This window comes from Acanthochromis polyacanthus, chromosome 13 (assembly GCF_021347895.1).
Source record: "Acanthochromis polyacanthus isolate Apoly-LR-REF ecotype Palm Island chromosome 13, KAUST_Apoly_ChrSc, whole genome shotgun sequence".
Lineage (NCBI taxonomy): Eukaryota > Metazoa > Chordata > Actinopteri > Pomacentridae > Acanthochromis > Acanthochromis polyacanthus.
In genome coordinates this window covers 3135211-3150251 of record NC_067125.1, presented here as the reverse complement: position 1 = coordinate 3150251, position 15041 = coordinate 3135211, and the positions used below count along the sequence as shown (strand labels likewise).

Genomic DNA, 15041 nt, shown 5'->3' with positions numbered 1-15041 from the left:
AGCCATGACACACTCACACAAGTTAGCTTCATTTAGTCCAAAACAGACACTTTTTACTACAAAATACATCCTGAAATGAATCTACTTTAGCTGTCTAAGTAGCCTCCTGGTGCAGCGATAAACTGCTCCCAGAGCTCCTGCTACACTCTGAATGTGACCGTGACACACTGTTAGCTTGATTCTAGCTTGATTTAGTCCATCTTTTTTACCTTTATCAATGCACTAGGAAGCTACTTTGAACAGAAAAGATTTTCTTTTTATATTAAAAACTAAAACAAGTTATTTGAAGTGAGTAAATGTGGACTAAATAAAGCTGCATGTATGGAGTTTGTCATGGTCACATTCAAAGTGTAGCAGGAGCTTTTGGAGCAGTTGATCGCTGCACAAGAGACTAATTCGACAGCTAGAGTTGATAAAATTGAGCTTTCTGAATCAGATTTCTTTCACAAACTGCTGTTAAAAGAGGAACAAGTACAGATTTGTCGAAAATGCAGTCCAGGTTTGGCCTCTGCATGAATAAAATCACCACAGTGTCTGTCTTTGTACTGGAATTAAGACACCAATAAGCCTGAGGAGGTCTGTCTGAGCAGAAAGTAGAACTTGTGTTCCCCTCCTGGACTCTGAAGCTACCTGAGGGGATGAGATAGATGGGCCGGCTGGTGGAGGAGAAGTTATGGGAGAAGACGTAGAGGTGGTAAATACAGGTGTACGTCCCTCTGTGGAGGCCTTCTGCAGCAGGAAACAGGAAAAAGGCCGAATGTGTGACGGCTGGAAGGACGTAGTTGAGCGTTGAGCTGGAGGAGTTGAAGACGAGCTGGAAGGAACCTCCTGGATACTGAGGCCTGGTGGAGCAGATGATGCTGAAGTTGGAGCCCAAGAGGACCCTAACCTTCTGCTGCTGGACTTCAAGACGGGACGAAGACACGGAGATGTTTGGTTGAACCAGCAGATCTGGAAACACAGAGGTTCCTTAATCTACACTGTAAAAAATCAGCTGTTTTAACTGTTATTTGGTGAAGAATTACTGTTATTTAAATTACAGATGAAATCTCACTGAAAAGTAGATTTTTATAAACACTAATTCATTCCTTTACAGACATTTTCTGAGATTTCTGGGGGAAAAATTACTATTTTTATGTTTTACATTTTAAATTTATATTTTTTACTGTATTTTAATAACAAACATGTTTTGTTACAGATATTTACTGTTGGTGGAAGAAAAACTCTGATAAAATGTTTTTAAACTGTTACTTTACAGATTTTCAGAGTTTTATTAAATTAAAGATAATTTCTAGTCAAACAGTAAAAACTAACTCATGATGGTCATCTGAATAAATAATGTCTCCATGGTGGATCTTTGTGGCTGCTGCAGCTGCACACTGAGGGAAAGAAGGAACCAAGAAGCAGAATTTGTGCTCCTTAGTTCATCTTTCAGAGGAAACACCTGAAGCTGTTGTTACCTGAACAGACCACCTGCAGACTATAGGAGTTTCTGGCCTCATCGCTCAGAACCAGACAGTCCTGAAGGGAAAGAGTCGACTGGAAGCAGGAGGACTTGATAAACCACACAGGTCGGTCTGATCCAATTTCCTCTAAAACTGTAGTCACGATAGAACCACATCTGAGCTGAGAACACACTGCTGATGCTGATGCTGATGTCCACTTCTGGTTCCAGTACCAGTCCTCGTCCACCGCGGGCCTCCAGTCTTCATGGACCTTCATCTGCAGCTCACCTGCACAGGTGCTTCTGTTTCCCACCAGCCTCACTTGGTCTGGAGCTGAGAGGAGACAGGAGCAGCTCTGAGAAGGTTCTACTGATGTGTTCTGAACAACGTTTTCTCTGTTTCCAGAATGTTCTTCTGAAAAGTAGAAGAACTAAGACGTCTTGGTGAGAACATTGTTAGACTGAACGTTCTCCAAACGTTGTGGAAACGTTTGACAGATTCTAGAACATGTTCCCTCAACAACATCTTCAGAACGTCTTCAGAAAACGTTCCTGCATCCTGACATCAACACCTCAGACAACAGACAGTCTTTGCAGACAGAACGTTCCACCTTTGTGGAAACATCTTTTAAAGAACGTTCTGTCGTCTGAGGTGGTAACACCTTAAAAACATTTTCTGAATGTTTCATTGAAAACATCATTTGTTATCATCAGTGTTTGAAAGAAGAACGTTCCCTCAACATACAAGCTAAACCTTCCTCCTTTAATAATGTCACATTACAGGAACGTTTTATGAACATCATCTGAGGCCTGGAGAACATCTGGAAAACGTTTTGAATATTGGTTTGAGAACCTGATCTGAGTTTCTGACAACATCCTCTGAATGCTGCATTCAGACTTTTTGTTCTTTACAGGAACATCACTGTAAACTTTCTGAGAACATTCTCTGAACATTTGATGAGTTTTTTCTTCATAAAATCATGAACACTTGTGGGTAACGTTCTCCAACGCTGTGGGAACGTTACCTGCTGTCTGGGAGTGATTCCAGCTGCAGCTTTACCTGAGCAGGTGAGTGTGACGGTGGTTCCAGGTGAGCAGGTGTCTCTATCTGAGCGCTCACAGTGCAGCAGAGCAGACTCATGGCCTCCACACCGGAACTCTGGGATCCACTCTGGAGCTTCTCCATAGAGTTCCTCCTTAAACCCTGAAGGAGAACCACAGCCCAGCTCCCTGCAGACCACCTCAGCATCCTGCAGGTCAAATCCATCTGAACACACTGAGGACCACACCTGGTTCCTCTTCACCTGCAGTCTACCTGAACACCGATGAGTCCCGCCCACCAGCCTCACAGAGTCTGCAGGAGGAGACAGAAGATCAGAAGGTTCAACATTTGGACAAATTACATCCAAACTACTGATTCTGCTCCACCAAAACATCTATGAGACATCATGATGTGAAGCATGGTGGTGGCAGCATCATGATGTTCCTCAGCAGCAGGTCCTGGAAGGCTTGTAAAGGGAGAGGGTAAATGAATGCAGCAAAGTCTAGAGAAATCCTGGAGGACAACCTGATGCAGTCTGAAGACAACTGAGACTTGGAGAAGATCAGTTTTCCATCCAGACCATGAGTCGAAGCAAACAGACAAAGATAGTGGTGCAACAGATCATCGTTGATCCGTGATCGGTACGGATCACGGATCAATCTCCACAGTTCAGAACGCACGTGGTCTGAGGATTGGTTGATGAAAAAAGTTGGACGTGGTCACGTGGAGAGCGCATGTTTGATCCACACTTGTTGAGTGCAGCGGTAGTCATGGCTAGCGGAGGAGCAGAGGAACTTGAAAAACCTTCTGCTTCATTTAAGTTGCCCCTAAAGGAGCATTTTGGCTTCCCTGTAAAATACAGTGATGATGGAAGAAAGGTGGTGGACTAAACTATAACGGTGTGTAGGCACTGTGGCAGAGAAAGCCGTATGAGAGGAAACACATCGAGCATGACCACCCATATGAAGCGACATCACCTGGATGTGTCAGTGACAGGAGCCAAGACGAAGGCTGCTCAACAACCGCTGATCACCGCGACATTGAAACAGCTGATCCAAGAACTGATCCGATCCGTGACTCAAAACCGTGGTACGATCTGAACTGTGAGTTTTTTAATCCATTGCACCCCGAGTCAAAGATACTCAGAAACGGTTTAAAGACAACAAGAAGGAAGTTCTGGAGTCCAGACCTGAATCCAACTGAGGATTAGAGTCTGGACCTGAAAAGTTCTGTTCTCTCAGGATCCCTGTGGAACCTGACATTTATGTCTAATGGAATCTACTGCTGCTGTGATTATTGGTGTTACCTGAGCAGGTGACTTCCAAGCTGTCAGAGATCTGTTCATGATTCGCTGTCACACATTCCTTCAAAACAGAAAAACGGCAGTAGGGGTAGATCCACCAAGCATCTTTATGTGGATATTCTGTTCTGTTTACTGCTGAGAGTGCAGGACCACAGTCCAGCTGTCCACAGATCAGAGCCGCCAAGTTCAGGTTCCAGTCGGGGTTTGGGATTTTCATCACTCTCCAGACTCCATCATGTTTCATCTCCAGTCTACCAGCACAACGGTTGGCTCCTCCCTCCAACCGAACATCATCAGAGTCTGAACAGAAAGAGACTGATTACAGAAAGTGACTGAAAAGGAAGAAAAACTGAAATGAAGGCTGCAGCTTTACCTGAGCAGGTGAGTGTGACGGTGGTTCCAGGTGAGCAGGTGTCTCTATCTGAGCGCTCACAGAGCAGCAGAGCAGACTCATGGCCTCCACACCGGAACTCCTGGATCCACTCTGGAGCTTCTCCATAGAGTTCCTCCTTAAACCCTGAAGGAGAACCACAGCCCAGCTCCCTGCAGACCACCTCAGCATCCTGCAGGTCAAATCCATCTGAACACACTGAGGACCACACCTGGTTCCTCTTCACCTGCAGTCTACCTGAACACAGGTTAGACCTGTCCACCAGCCTCACAGAGTCTGCAGGAGGAGATAGAAGATCAGAAGGTTCAACATTTGGACAAATTACATCCAAACTACTGATTCTGCTCCAAAACATCAGTGCTCAGTGCTGATTCACACGGTAAAAATTACAGCATTTTAATAGTTATTATCAGTAACATCTTCTTTAAAAATTATATTATCTTCCCTTGTTTTTTAAATTCCAGATAAAATCTCATAAAGTCACAAAATAAAAGGATTCATTTACATGTTGACTGTTCAGGTGTTTAATGCAGGAAGAAGTGTTTTCTAGATGCGGAGAGTCGGAAAGTTTGGATGTAAAAAAGAAAAAGTTTTCTGGATACTTAAAGTCCTTCACTTGGGGCAGAACCTCCTCCAACCTGGAGGGAACAATCCACCAGTTTCCAGCTGAGAACCATGATGAAGACTTGGAGGAGCTGACTCACATCCCAGTCGCTTCACATTCAGCTGCAAACTGCTCCAGAGCTGCTGAAGGTCTGATGAACCAACAGAACCACATCATCTACATAAAGCAGAGACGTGATCCTGAGGTCCCCAAACCGGACACCCTCCTCACCCCAGCTGGACCTTGAGATCCAGTTCATGAAGACCACAAACAGGATCAGAGACAAGAACAGCCCTGGTGGAGTCCAACATCCAGGTACCTGTCTGCTGTTTTTCATTAGACCCGTATACCAACCAGGCCTGAAAGTCCTCATTCAGCCTGGTGGTCTCCTTCACCGTTGGTGTCCACCAGCAGGTTTTATGGTTGGAACCACAACAGACACCAGAGACCTTCTGGCCACAGCTCCTAACAGCTGTTTCTACAATGGAGGTTCTGAACATGGTCCACTCAGATTCCTCGTCCTGAACTTGACCTGGGATGCAGGAGAAACTCTTCTGGAGGTGGGAGTTGAAAACCCCCTGGACCAGGACCTCCAGCAGACGTTCCCAGTTCACTACAGGTTTGGGTTTACCAGGTCTGTCTGGACGTCTTCTCCACCATCACTGACAGCTCTGCTCCTCTCTTCATCCAAGTGTCTGAGACATTCAGCTGCAGTTCTGAAGACACGACTCCAGAGTCCATCATCAACCTTTGGTCTGAGGTGTTCTGGTAGCAGCTACACTGATGAGTCATCTTATGCTCAAACATGGTGTGTGTTATGGACAATCCATAACTAGCACAGAAGTCCAACAACAGAACCCCACTCAGGTCAACATCAGGACGTTCCTCCCAATCACCTCCTCAAAGTGTCTCCATCATGACCGACATGAGAGGTTGAAGTCCTCCAGGAGAACTTTGGAGTCTCCAGGTGGAACCCCTTCCAGGAACCACCCAGAGACTCCAAGAAGGTCGAGTATTCTGAGCTGCCGTTTGGTGCATCAACACCAACAACAGTCAGTTTTCCCTCCACAACATCCAGCGGCAGAGAGTCGACCCTCTGGTTCTCCAGGTAGAACTCCAACAAAGAGACTCTCAGCCGAGGGTTTGTGAGGATCTCCACACCCACCCAGTGCCTCTCATCCTGGACAACTCCATAAAAAGAGAGTCCAACCTCTCTCCAGGAGTCTGGTTCCAGAACTGTGTGTAGGTGAACCCAACTATATCTATCCGGTACCGTTCCACCTCCTGCACCAGCTCAGGTTCCTTCCCCACCAGTGAGGTTCCATGTCAGGTTCCACAACCCACAACCGGTCTACACTGTAGGGTTGGTCGATAAATTGATTTTATCAATGAATTCGAGTTCGTACTTAATGTCAATTTGTTTTAATGAAAATAGATTTTCTCATCAACATCCGCCACCAACGCCTGCCTGCTGGGCTCCTGTAGGTCAGAGTGCACACCCCATAGATGCCCCACTCCCCAACATGGTGGCAAACGGTGCAGATCTTACTCTGAAGAAAGAAAACATATCTTCAGTCATTGTTACTCCGCCAAGGAACAGCGGAGTTATGTGACGATCGGCGTACGTTTGTCTCTGAATCTGTCTGTCAGTGTGAAACATTACTGAAAAACGGAATAACAGAGTTGGATGAAATTTCAGGGAAGGTCAGACGTGGCACAACGACCAAGTGATTAGATTTTGGAAATGATGCGATTTATAATCTGGATCCACGGCTTTGTTCGGGATTTCCTATTGGGAGATATAGTTGCAGACACGGCTTCACTGTAACCATGAAGTGAACACTGTCAGTTACCCGCTGACGGTCACATGATTGTGATCCTACGACAAAATGACCATTATTTATCAGCTGAAAATCATACAAGGAACAAATGATTAAACTGTGGGGTGTTTGAGTCCCACCAATTCCTGCCGACCGCTACATATTTTGGTCACGCCATGCAGCAAACCCCAGCCAGACACGTTGAGTTCAGCCATCAGCCTTATGTGAACACAAATTCACCTTCCTGCCTTCACTCATTTCTTCACCATGAGACCTTGTCCTCATTCCAGCTGCTTCTAAGTTTAGACACATCCTTTGCTGAACAGCAACAGCGTGGAACCGTTTTCAGACCGGCCAGCCTTGGCGAAATATTTTGAGTACCACTTAATCTCACACACGCACGCGCAAACACGCACAAGCACACACACACACACACACACACACACACACACACACACACACACACACACACACACACACACACACACACACACACACACAGCTCGCGCTCATGTCGATAGGAAAAAAAACTCTCAGTGCTTATTTCCCTGATATGACATTGTGTTTTCAACGTGAAAGTAACGTTATTAACAGTACATATTTGCCAAAAGACACACACGTACACTGACGCGTGCACACACAGACACACACAGACACACAGACACACACACACACAATTTTACCGTTTTAACCACCAGCTGCTGCGGGTGGGGGCACGGGGAACGGGGAGAGAGGCGGAGGGAGGCAGAGGACAGGAGAGAGCGGGCCAACAAGGGTTCTGCAGACTCGTTATTCTCCGCTACTCTATGATGATTGGTTGAAATTGCACCACTACACTGCTGCATCGTGTTGTCAGGCATGAGTATTGCACGTCCACATTTCTAACAGCACTCACAGATGTCTGCAGCTTTTTGAGTAGTTTAATGAGGCGGAGCGTACCAGCGTATTTTGATGTCAAATTGCTTACCTGCTACGCAAAATGCGTACAGGTTGGCAGATCTGCGTTTTCTATCATCTTTACGTGAATTTTCAGACTTTCGACAACATCTTTGTCATGTCAAACCTCTTCTTAGAGAATCACTTCCTGTGCCGCTGCAATGGGTACAAAATAAGAGGCCGTAGCATTCAAAATAAGCCTTCAAAATAAAAGCCTGGAGGGAACGGTTATTTTAACACGAGCAAAACAAAAGCTTGCCAAAATTGATGAACTGATCAGCAGACCTTTAAAAGAGTAATTTACACTTGATTCAGTATAAATACATGACATGCATAACACATGCTTGTACTTAGCACAGGGTAATTGTTTACTGAAGATTTCATGCGTTGGAAATGATGCGTCACTGAGCATCCTTGGCGGAGTACTGCGTGCTCTGAGTGCTTTTCTTGTTTGGAATTGGTTCGGGTGATGTGGCATCACTGGTTTTGAACAATTTCTTTGTCATCTGCAAATTGATTTTAGGTTGAGGATAAAAACATAAATAAATCGTGAATCGGAATTTTTTTGTGAAAAAAAATCGCAGATTTTTTTTAGGCCATATCGCCTAGTCCTACTACACTGAATTAAATACACTGAAAACTGTTTTCCCTGTTATATTTCACTGGAAACACATTTTACCAACACACTAAAGTTGACTCTTGATGGTTTTACCTGAGCAGGTGAGCTCTATGACACCAGAGGAGGTTTTAGGTTTTGTGAAACAATTAATCAGAGTGGCCAAGCAGTCATAGTCAAATCCCCAGGTGTCTTTTGGACCCGTCTCTCTTCTCCTGGTTGAAACTGGAGCTCCACAGTCCAGCTCATCACACAATACGCTGGCCCACCTCAGGTCCCCGTATGGCTCGTCCACTGGTCTCCATTCACCCCAGTTTATCAGCTCCACAGTGCCGTCACACCGACCGGATCCTTCAACCAGCCGGACTCTACCTGGATCTGAGTGGAAACAGCAGCACAGGATAAACAAACACAACCAGGATTTGAAGTTCAAACTGTGCTGCTGGAGATGTTTCCTCCTACCTGAGCAGGTGAGTGTGACGGTGGTTCCAGGTGAGCAGGTGTCTCTATCTGAGCGCTCACAGTGCAGCAGAGCAGACTCATGGCCTCCACACCGGAACTCTGGGATCCACTCTGGAGCTTCTCCATAGAGTTCCTCCTTAAACCCTGAAGGAGAACCACAGCCCAGCTCCCTGCAGACCACCTCAGCATCCTGCAGGTCAAATCCATCTGAACACACTGAGGACCACACCTGGTTCCTCTTCACCTGCAGTCTACCTGAACACAGGTTAGACCTGTCCACCAGCCTCACAGAGTCTGCAGGAGGAGACAGAAGATCAGAAGGTTCAATATTTGGACAAATTCCATCATTACAACATTCCTGTGTCGGAGCTGATTCACACTGTAAAAATTACAGCATTTCAACAGTTTTTATCTGAATATTTTTGGAATAATTTATTCATATTTTACGATCTTTTCTGACGTGACTTTTGAGGAAACACTGATCAACACTTTTTTTCTTTTTTTTTTTACAATTCTCTGACATTTTAACCCTTTGACGCCGATACAGGGTCAAAAGTGACCCTCATTCATTCTCCACGTCAGCACCTGTGGTTATCTCTCTGGGGGAGAAATTCTCCTTCAAGACTGCTCCATTTTATATCATATACGCTTTATTGAGCTGGTGCTGGTGGGTCTGACATGATCCAAGTGTCATCAATACTCAATAATATTAGTCATTCATGGGAGCGACTCCTTCAAGTCAGGGTACATTCTCAGACAACTGCTCACATGTAAGTACTGTTTAACAACCTGTGTTAATATTATCTGACAACGTTTCTGACAGATGACTGTAGATAAAACATATTTAGGTTCAGGTTACGTCGAGCAATTAGCCTAGCCAGGCTATTTAGCCAAGACACAAATGTAAAACTGTGTGTGTTCATGTGCACCTGAAAACTTTACTGTGTTTTCTACTCTTTATACAGAGCATAGCTGGCCCCAGCTCTTCAGCTGAGACTGCATGAGTGAGGATGCTGGACGAACCAGAAGAGGCGGGTGGTGGTAGTGACCCAGAAGCTCTGCCAGAGTCCAGCAGGGTCTGCCAGTCTGTCGGGTCTCTGACATAATGACTCATCTGGTGACACTGAGGTCTCAGTTCACGAATCTAATGGGTCCTCTGAGGAGGAAACTCAGACTGAGGCCCAGAGATTGAGTAGTACCTTATGCACTGGATTGAACCATACCAGGAGACAGCCAGGAGAGGAGGCTCACAGGAACCTTGGAGCGAAAGTCGTACACCAGTTATGCAGTGGAATCATCGGCACAGGTGAACATACAGCACAATACAACAATGAATGTACAAGTTCCAGCACTATAATTATGAAACAACATACATTTCCTCCCCCCTCTCTCTCTCTCTCTCACCACCATAGATCGCAACATCACAGTGGACAACTTCTTCACCAGGGTGCCTCTTGCTGCTCGTCTCGTCAAGGAAAACCCGACCATCGCTGGAACACTTCATCAGAACAACTCAGACATCCCACCTAGCACGAAGCCGTCCAGATCAAGGGAGGTTTATAGCTCAGAACTCGGGTTTAACGGCGGCATGACCATGGTGAGCTCTGTGCCGAAGAAAGGAAAGGCTGCGGTCCTCTTGAGCACTACTATGCATCATGACAAAGCAGTTGATGGCAGCACACACAAGAAGAAACCAGACATGATCCTCTACCACAGCAGGACAAAAGGAGGGGTGGACTTGGTGGATCAGATGGTGAGCAGCTACACATGGAAGCGGAGAACACGCTGGTGGCCTTTGGTGCTCTGGTACAATATGTTGGGACTCTGAATGCATAGACAAACGACACTGTAGAACATCCGGATTACCATGCTGGTGTGAGCTACACACGCAGGTTATTCATTGTCATCATATTTTAACAGATTTTCCTTTGGCTGCTAAATTAGACATAATATATTGTAAATCCAAAAACGATGAGTTTAGATTAGTGTTTCTCAAATAGTGGCGTTCGCCCCCATGGGGGGGTGCAGAGGCATGTCAAGGGGGGGTGCAAGCGACTGGGAGGAAAAGGTCTGTTTATTAGGGCTGGCCCGAATTGTGGTTTCTGGTCTCCAGATATTCGGGCCCTATTAAAGACGCATATCCAAATATTTGTTCCGGCCTGTAACGTCCGACGGGGGGGGGAGACGGACCGAACATTCGGAGGTCTTCGGCATCTTGTGTTTATGCGACGAAGTGAAGCATGACGTCAGCAGCCGCCCGGCCATTCGGGTGGTGGTAAGAAACCCAAATGTAGGAGCCGAGATGAGTCGAACACGGCGGGATGAGCCAAAGTGGGTCGCCGGGGGGGCGGGCGAATATTCGGATACCAAAATAAATATCCGGATACCGCTGTAGCGAATGGATATTCGGATATTCGGGTCCAGCCCTACTGTTAACACAGAACTAATTAGCTGAATTATTGTTTTAACGCCGGCCTGTTTATCGTGGTGCAAAACAATATTGAAATTGCGCCGGCCATTCGGACTCGGAAGTACAGACTCCGAGAACGAGAGAACATCTTTATTGTGCAGTCGGAACACCAGCGTATTTGATCACGTCACGTACTCGGCTCTTCTGCTGTGATTTTTTTTTTCACCAGTGATGTCAAACATACGTCCCGCTGGACAAAACCGGCCCACCAGACGGTCCATTTCGGCTCACGGGACGACTTTACAAAGGATAAAACTTACGACATTAACTGGAAATTCAAAATAATTTCTAGACCTTGACAAGGTGCTTTGATCATAAAGTCAAATACTAGATTGTTCAGTTCCACATAGCTGTGACTGAATGTTTTGTGTTTTTGTAGATAAACTGTGATCTGGTAGTTACAATGCATGTGTGTAAATGATGAACTGAGGCAGCACAGGCTACTGCTGAAATTGAACTTGTTTTTTGTAAAGAAATTTTAGGTTCATAATGTTTTGTAAAAAGGTAATTCATTAAATGTGAACAGACTGTACTTTTCTTAAAAACTAAAACAAAGGAGAAAAGTTGGAGTTGTGATTATTTCTAGGTTATGATGCTGTGACTTTACTGGCGGGGCCCACCGGAGATCAGACTGGGCTTTATGAGGCCCCTGGACTAAAACAGGTTTGACACTCCTGATCTGTACTGTGAAAAACAACTAAATGAAATAACACAGCCCTGCAAATTCAGGTTTTAATACTGAGACAGTTTTATCTATCTATCTATCTATCTATCTATATATGAAGTTGTTGGGGGGGTTACAGAAGTTTTTTGTCCTCTGAAGGGGGGTCTCGACAGAAAAAAAACTGAGAACCACTGATTTAGATGTCGACTGTTAAAAAAAACAAAACAAGAAAAAAACATAATTTGTCAATAATGTCCACATCTACAATCAATTGTTTTTACAAATAATAAAATTTTTGACTTTAAAATTACACAATTTTTACTTAGTTTAGTTAAGTTACAGATCACAAATCAAGATTTAATGGGTTTACTGTGAAGCAAATAAAAATATAAAAAACTGATAAATACCGCAAAAACATTTATTTATGATTATTATTCTTAGTGGTTCCTCCTCACCTGAGCAGGTGATCTCCACTCTGAAGGGGGGCCGTTCTGGAGTTCCTTCAGCTCTGGACTCATCTCTGGTGACCAAGTCTTGTGGAGGTTCCTGGTCCAGAGTTCTCCTGAGTGAAACCACAGAACCACAGCTGATCCTCCTGCAGACCTGATCTGCTGCCGTCAGGTTCCAGTCCAGGTTCTGGTCCCTCACTGGTTCCCAGTCCGACTGACGCTGCTGCTCCAGTCTGCCAGAACAGGGACTCGGACCTCCGACCAGCCGGACCTCAGCAGGACTCGCTGATGGGACAGGAAGTGGAGGCTTTCAAAATAAGACTCCCAGGAATTTATCAAAACAATGAAAATCAGTAAAATAGCAGCGATCAGCCCTAAAATACAAACTTTGATTCAAATAATGAAAGATCAGGAAAATAATTAGATTTATTGCTATATGTCTAAATAGAGTTCAAAAGAAAATGAAGAACTTTAGTTTTCTTCTTTGTACAGTCAACATCTAAGTGCATATATCTGTATTTATCTATTTTAGGGCTGGGACTTTAACGTGTTCATTCACATCAATCAATTGCAGAAAAAAAGCATGAAAAATAACCCTTTTCATCACACCTTTGTCAGTTCCCTAATTTCTGTCACACCAGTAACTCTGATGAACACTTCAGTCCAGTAGGTGGCGCTAATGAACCTAAAATCTGTTTCCAGTGAAGAAGATCCACAGGTGTGACGTCAGCACATAATAAAGCTTAATGAAGAGTGAAGGAAGACGAGACGCATGGAGCTTGGTGGGCGCAAAGTTTTCTTTGAAAAAAACGTCCAGATGGCAGCTTGGATAAAAGCTGGTTGAGTGCAAACTGTGCAACAAAGTTTTCTGATCACCTCAGAGTAAAACATGCTGCAGAATGCCTGATTCCAGAGCATTTTCTATTCAGCTCCATTTTTGTGTGTTTTTTCATAAATAGACATTTTAACAGCAAATTGGTGAAGAAAAAGTCACTAGAATGCATGAAATGAACAGTTTGATGCTGAAATTCCAACAAAACCTGCAGCCATGTGTAGTCTTTTAATAAATAAAGACATTTTAACAGCAAATTCTTGCAGAAAATGAACAAACTGGTGCAGAGAAATGACCCAGAATGCATTAAATTAATTGTTTGACGCTGAGATTTCCTCCCACAGCTGCAGCCTTGAACACACCAGTGAGCTTTTCTTTCTGTATTCTGTGTTCCTTTCAGTATTTGTGGTGGATGCATCAGTTCAGAGCTTGGAGAATCAAAGTGTAAACGTGTCCGTCAGTAAATAAGGTCCTACCTGAGCTGCACAAACCCACAAACAGCGTCAGAGCTCTGAGGTCCATGTCGGCGGCTGCAGACTGAACTTATTTCCTCCTTTAACGTCTTTATCAGACCAGAGTGGGTTCAGCCTCCTGCTGCTGCTTTAAGGAAACATTTTACAGCAAAGATCCTGCAGAAACCACAAACAAACACTGAAGGTCTTCATTTCAGAAGAAAATTATAAAAAACAACAACTTAAAGAGTGAAATCTGGCAGAAAATGAGGCTAAAAAATATTTAAATAGCTTTAAATAATGAATCAAATATCTGTAAAATCATTATTTTTATGAACTGATTACTATTTGTAAAAATAAATATTTTGTTTTTAAAAACAAAAAAATCTGTAAAATAATTTAGATTTTGCCATTTTAAAATCAGATTTTTTTTCTCTCAAATACTGAAAAATATCTAAAATATGTATTTGATTTATTAATTATTTATTTTTAATTACTTATTTTTAATTATTTATCCTTAAAAATTCTCATTTGGTAAACGTGTAATTTCCAAATTACATTACTGTTTACAGAAATACAGATTTCTGTTCTTTTTTTTGACCGAGAACGTGTAAATTCATATTTTTGTTCAATCATTTTTCCCCAGAGTTGCGTAGAACATACAGCGGTGGAAAAAAAGTTTTTGGACACAACCTTAAAATATTATCACGAAGCATTTGTGGAAAAATCTTGTGTGTGTTTCTAAAGGTGTGTCTGCGTTAGACAACATCATGCAAGGATCTATAAATGTGTACTTTGTTTAAAAACTTGTCTCTTTGCTTTCTTTCATAAATCAGGCTCTTTGCCAGTAGCCTGTCTTTTATAGTGCCAACACAATCGCTGTAGACTTCGCTTTTTTTGACAAAATATAACACGCAAAAAAAAGTGCAGAATAATTGCACTAGGAACACTGTGCAGTTCTCTGCAGATGTGGCATGTACACATCCATAAATAACATGGGTTTGAGCTCATGTTCAAGAACTTGGCCCTTAATTCCTTCACCTTTGGGCTCTCTTTTGTGATGCCAACATCAATAGTACACTCTGTTGTCTGCAGGAATGTGTACATGTTTCTGAGGGCATCATCATCGCTCACACTGAAGACAAAATGCACCTTAAAGAGTTCAAAGGCTGCCAATGACGTGGTTCCAGAAGCAAGGAATGGGTTTCTTTTCCATCACAGTGTCGTCAGAGCCGATAGTCTGCTTGCAGGTTCCAGAAGCAAGAAGGCAGGGCTGGTGATGCTCCTCCCGGTTCTCAATGTGTTCCTCTACACGATTACGGGGAAAAAAAAGAACATACAAAGTTACCTTGAAATATTGTCTTCAGTCTGTGCTACATGTCCCACTGAAATCACATAACGTGGCTCTGTACATACTTCGTGAAACACAGTTAGAAGGTCCACAGCTTGAGCGACACCGATCTTCTGAATTTTCTTTTTAGTAGGCTGAGGTGGTAGGACATGAAGGAGCAGCAGGAAAGATGCAATATCACTGTCCCACTCTGTAGGAGGCAACG

The 15041-nt window shown here is 43.9% G+C and overlaps 2 protein-coding genes across 4 annotated transcripts in view; both read right to left on the bottom strand.

The window, feature by feature from the left end:
• LOC110956639 (scavenger receptor cysteine-rich type 1 protein M130-like) overlaps window positions 1–15041 on the bottom strand; it is a 69936-nt gene that overhangs the window by 1333 nt on the left and 53562 nt on the right. For 2 of the 3 annotated variants that reach the window (XM_051958015.1, XM_051958016.1), the window contains exons 11-13: window positions 2505–2798; window positions 1461–1778; window positions 631–951 (exon numbers count right to left, since the gene is read on the bottom strand). In XM_051958015.1, the coding sequence (XP_051813975.1) occupies window positions 631–951; window positions 1461–1778; window positions 2505–2798 (933 nt within the window). Of the gene's footprint in view, window positions 1–403; window positions 952–1460; window positions 1779–2504; window positions 2799–15041 lie in introns of those variants that run through there. The other variant, XM_051958014.1, reaches the window with a different exon arrangement.
• LOC127536779 (CD5 antigen-like) lies at window positions 8194–13708 on the bottom strand. The gene is made up of 4 exons (XM_051958024.1): window positions 13510–13708; window positions 12208–12486; window positions 8619–8912; window positions 8194–8534 (listed from the first exon to the last, which is right to left on the bottom strand). The coding sequence occupies exons 1-4, from the start codon at window positions 13553–13555 to the stop codon at window positions 8227–8229; spliced, it is 927 nt and encodes a 308-aa protein (XP_051813984.1). The 5' UTR covers window positions 13556–13708; the 3' UTR covers window positions 8194–8226.